Source organism: Callorhinchus milii, unplaced genomic scaffold (genome assembly GCF_018977255.1).
Source record: "Callorhinchus milii isolate IMCB2004 unplaced genomic scaffold, IMCB_Cmil_1.0 Scaffold8, whole genome shotgun sequence".
Lineage (NCBI taxonomy): Eukaryota > Metazoa > Chordata > Chondrichthyes > Chimaeriformes > Callorhinchidae > Callorhinchus > Callorhinchus milii.
Window position 1 is genome coordinate 2,904,915 of NW_024704749.1, and position 5,230 is coordinate 2,910,144.

The 5,230-nt window shown below is 39.5% G+C and overlaps 1 protein-coding gene across 1 annotated transcript; it reads right to left on the minus strand.

Annotated features, from left to right (window-relative positions):
* Positions 1 to 902: 902 nt before the first annotated feature.
* Positions 903 to 4,700, minus strand: LOC103171599 (immunoglobulin lambda-1 light chain-like). Its single transcript, XM_042337624.1, has 4 exons — positions 4,652 to 4,700; positions 4,451 to 4,567; positions 3,988 to 4,215; positions 903 to 1,255 (listed from the first exon to the last, which is right to left on the minus strand). Exons 1-4 carry the CDS (start codon positions 4,698 to 4,700, stop codon positions 933 to 935), a joined length of 717 nt encoding a protein of 238 aa, XP_042193558.1. The 3' UTR covers positions 903 to 932.
* Positions 4,701 to 5,230: the final 530 nt, after the last annotated feature.

The window sequence follows — 5,230 nt, forward strand, 5'->3', positions numbered from 1 at the left end:
AGTTCCACTCAAATAATCCAACCTTTAATATTCTATTAAATAATGACCTTCAAAATCACTTGTATAATGTGTAGCAATCCTGTAGCTTGAAATAAATGGGGAAGACATTAATGTGACATGCATGCAACTTTGACCCATTGATACAGCGACATCTGCTGATGTTAATAAATCAGCTAAGACTTTATCAGTTGAAGTTGGAAACAAACGTTTTCTCAACAGAAGACTTAAAGGACGAACTCAACCAATTTGTCATAAGATTTGAATTGCACAGATTTGCGGAAATATTTTCATTTCAACTTTAATTGGGAAGTTTTTTTTCAGAAATACGGAAAATAAACTTACAAATTGACACCGAATTCAAGATCCCCCTCCTTCCCTCCGTTTCCACACTGCATTAAAGTTAAAGACAAAATGATCTTAGGCCTCGACTAGGTGGGATGTTCAGCTTTCGAAACCTTCGGGGCGCACAATACAGAACAAAACCTGCTGCAGTGGAATGTTTTTATCCTGTTCTCTTATTGCTATGATTTACTATTAGTCTAATTTTTCCTCTCATAAGACAACATGTCTGTAAACCAGTTCTATACAACTGTCGTTGTTTGATGCAAAACAAGGCAGAATAATACCAATAAGATTAAAACCTCATCGTTTAACTGATCGGAATCTGGAAGCAAATGAATGACGGCGCAGAGTACAATGCAGAGACATTTTATTATTCTTCGATAATATTTGTGTAATATGACACAAGGAGAACACGACGTGAAATTCAACGTAAGGATTCCAGCAAACGAAATGAACTGCGTATTTATTGTTAACAATTTGGAAAATTTATGACAAAATTAGCATAATCGACAACATATTATAAAACACAATTATTATTATTAAAGGTAGATTGCCAATGGTTCAATCGACTATCGGTGCACATTCCTGGTTTAGGTACAACTGGATCTGGCGATGCTTTTTTCGAGCGGAGTGGCCAGAGTCTCGTGTTTGACCACACAGGAATACAGGTCGTGTGACTCCCACTCGGAGGTTGGCAGAGTCAGATAACTGCTCACACTGTACGTGTTGTCCGCCTGCTGTTTGATCGCACTGGTTTCCACACCTTGACTTCTGGCACTGCCATCCACAGTCCACTCGACCTCCACAGCTCCCGGGATAAAATCATTCACCAGACACACCAGGGTCGCCTTGTTCTTTGCTGTGATTTGATCTGGTGAAGGCGGAAGGACAGTCACCGAAGGGCCCCGCGGGTCTGTAAGGAAAATATATTGTACTGAGATAATGTCCATTATTTGATGACACGAAGAACAGTTTAAAATTAAATATTAAATCTTTTAAATTGCAATGCCTTTCTTCAACCGACCTACAAAACAACTCTCGCAGCACTATTGAATAAATGCAACATGTTCTTGCCCGTTGTCAATAATGTCGAACGGAGACAATATCCATCTATAAAGATATCAAATCAGTGTGAATGGGTAACTGTTGATGAGGGTTGCTCACCAAACACGATAGCTTATTTTACCGTCTGTAAATTCTCACGAATACATTTAAGAAATTAAAGACTACAATCATCAGAAATTACATCAGACACTAAATGCCATGCCACAGGGAATATGACCCATGAACTACTGAATAAAAGTACAGTAAAACGTTATAGTTATTAATTGTTTCTCTTACAAATCGTATACACGAAGGAGAGAACAGCCAAAATGTCAATCTATAACTGTTTGCAACTAAAAGCTCCATTGCCTCTAATTCCAATTGTGCCCAATTTCGGGAAGCAACGTGTCAAACTTTGAGTACTTTTTTGAGTTTCAATAGTCGCTACACAATCATTGGACCCAACTTGTACTTTTAATAATGTTGTGACTTTAGCTGGGAGGAAACTGAATTAAATTCCACTACTGTGCGGCTGAGCAATGACTTCAACGAAATCGAAGGTCTAGATAACAACAGCAACAAATTACAGTTCTATAATGCCTTTCACTTTGACCAGTTACAGGTAAATGATGATGATAATAATGCAATAATAATATCAATGCTTGCATTTGATACAGCGCCTTATCACGTCTTCGCAGATTACACTGTAAAGTGTGTATTTATATTTAGCCTGTATACTTAATGGGCGAAACGCAGGCGAAAGAAAATTAGAAGCCCCACAATCGAAGTGTGGTTTGTGTACATCTCCTGTTTCAGTACATCACGAAATACTGTTGATAAATATAACAGAACATTACATATTATGTTATAATGATAACGAATCAGTTTGAACAGGCCTCCTTCTCAGTCACAGCTGATCAAAATAATTGTAAAACCCACAAATTCTTTCATCGCCCCTCTTAAAACAAATCACAGTTTCGATTCAGTGTTTTACAGACACCAGTGGCAGATAGTAAAAACGTGAAAATACGAAAAAAGCAGAGTGTTCGTTTTCCTCAAATGCTGTATAAAGGAAAAGTCAAAACATGAAGCATTTGAGATGCTCAATGAGGTAAGATTTCAGCAGTTGAATAGAATGATTGCCAATTTCGCAATGTTCAATTGGGCACTTGATATATAAGATTGTATTTATAATAAATATCGCTGCATCGTCTACAGGAAATGAAGATATAATATTTCCACAACTTAAGTAATATATTTTTTTCGTACATTTATTTCTGCTTTGACCAGATTGTGCGGCCGCTCAGGGTGTGTCTTCACTCAGCCCTGAATCACATCTCAACATTTACAGCAGCTTGGGGTGAAATACATGCGACATTACTTAGTCTCTGCAGCTAATTTCAATGGTGCTCCCTTTAGTGGCATCAACACGGAATGGGGAGAAAATAAAACATTTTAAACAACCCAAATCCTATTACAACTCTGTGAGAAACAAATAATACAGAGAGGTCTATTCATGGGAGGAATAACACGGTGGTTCATTGCACAAGTCTAAATTGTATCAAAATACACATTCACTCACTGAGCCGATTACAACATTGGAATTATACTAAAATAATAGACTAGACGCGATTGTGCAATAATGATCAGAGAAACCTCTGTTCGAGTTATTCACAGTCATCTGGTTACATGGTCTCTTGAAAATGTAACTTCTTCAAATGTGCAATTAGTTTCAGGCTAGAAATATTTCCACGGTTACCTCTGAGATTTGAATCGTTCACCAATCGGTCCATTAGAGGCAAGGGAGAGTGAGCTGGAAGATTGCAGTTTTCTTGTGCTGGAGATTATTTTTATTTTCACAATTTTAAACCCTCCAAATAATCCCTCCAAACCAACGAAACAATAATAAATTGGTCATTTTCAGTCCATGACTGTTTGCGGGACACTGCTGTGCACAATTGGCTGCCACATTTCGCCCACAAATAAACGGTCAATTCACTTTACAGTCTATTCTGTGAAGCACTTTGAGACGTCGCGAAGACGTGAAAAGCACTATATCAAATGCAAAGATTATTATTATTATGATTAATTTTGGAAAAACTAGAAAGTAAGCATATACCTTAATTAATCTGGCACCATGAGATTGGTGTTCAATCCCTGGTATGAAACTGTTACTTAGTTTTTCCTATTGAAACTCATTGCTTACCTGGATATTCAGATTATGGTATAGTGAACTTCACATCTTGAGTCCTTCAATATACAGACTGTTAACTGAATAGATGACCGCCATTTAACTCCGCTTGAGAAAGTTTCATTCCTTACTCCACATTTTTGCCTTTGTTGTTTTTCTGGACTATCCGCCTTAATTCTTCAGAGACTCTCAATTAACCTAAGAATTTGCATGTTTCTTTCTTCTTCGCATGTTCGATTTCCACATAAGACGAATGGTATGAGTAGTTGTAAATATTACAGGAACAGTGTGAAACACAATTGAACACAGAGCGAGGCTCAGACAAATAAGCATTATAATTTAGAATCTTTAAAGTAGAACCAGATCAAAATAGTTATCGAAGAATCGAAAAAATGTCAGAAATCACTTACGTCTCAAACTCAACTTGGTCCCTGTACCGAACAAGAAGTTATATGGACTGTGGGCATACTGGGCACCACAATAGTAATCGGCGGCATCCTCTGGTTGAACACCACTGATGGTTAAATGCATTGAGGAGTCCACAGAACCAGTGAATCGACCGGGAATACTGCCAGCGGTGCCTCTGGTCTCATCCCAAACAAACACAGGGCCGCTGCCAGGCTTCTGCTGGTACCAACAACAACAACAACAAGATTCCATTTATAAAGCGCCTTTCACGTCAGGAGGACGTCCCAAGGCACTGCACAGTTGGGTCAGGACCCGAGCAGGGGGGAAATGGTCAGGGTGAGGGGAGGGAAGGGAGGGAGGGAGCGAGGAGGGGGGAAAATGGTCAGGGTGAGGGAGGGATGGGAGGGAGCGATGAGAGGGAAGAGAGTCGAGAGGGGAGCTGAAGGCTCGGTCAAAGAGAAAAACTCGTCCAATAGTTGCCTGACCTCGTGGCTCCGGACATGATACAGGTGATCTTGACGGTGTTGCCCGGGGAGGTTGAGATGGAGGTTGGCTGAGTCAGGGTAACAGCTGCTGTTGTATCTGGTGAAATAACAAGTCACAAACAGGTCACACTGTAGAACTATACAAAGTAATTCAGAACAGTGCGGATTCCACAACGCTTACCATGGAGACACATGAGCAATGCTGCCAGAACTTGGAGCCAATTGCCCATTGTGAACACTTCGATGAAGATCAGATAGATGAGAGATTTTCAAGACAAATGACACTCTCCTGCTCCTTTCTAAACTCTCCTTAAGAACCATTCGGTGATGCAAGTCCAATTAAATTCATAAATTATGCAAATCACTCTCCGGGTGGCATCGTCCAATGGGATTCCTTATTCGGAACAGGAGATTGAAGATCATGCAGATTTGAAGCATTTTACCGCTCATATTTCAAAAGATATTTCATGATAATATTGCATAACGTTTCTCCCTGAAGAGTTTGGTTTATTTATACATTTTTATTTCAAATATGAAACAAACTATTTCCTGCAAAAGCTTATTGGTTACAACACTTGCCTCGTAGGCAACAGGACCTGGGTCGATTTCCGGGCAGGGTCAAATGTTGGGCAATTTTCAAAATCTGCTCACTCGATTCACGACTGTTTGTAGGACAGTACATTGCACCATCCCATCTGCTGCCGAGTTTCGCCTACAACTTATACAGTCAATTAACTTGACAGCTTTGGGACTTCCAGAC

Coding starts and splice junctions, on each gene's coding strand:
- LOC103171599 (XM_042337624.1), bottom strand. CDS start 4,700: ATGGGCAATTGGCTCCAAGTTCTGGCAGCATTGCTCATGTGTCTCCAT. Junction 4,568..4,651: donor ATTGCTCATGTGTCTCCATG/GTAAGCGTTGTG, acceptor TTATTTCACCAG/ATACAACAGCAGCTGTTACC. Junction 4,216..4,450: donor GTCAGGCAACTATTGGACGA/GTTTTTCTCTTT, acceptor GTTGTTGTTGTT/GTTGGTACCAGCAGAAGCCT.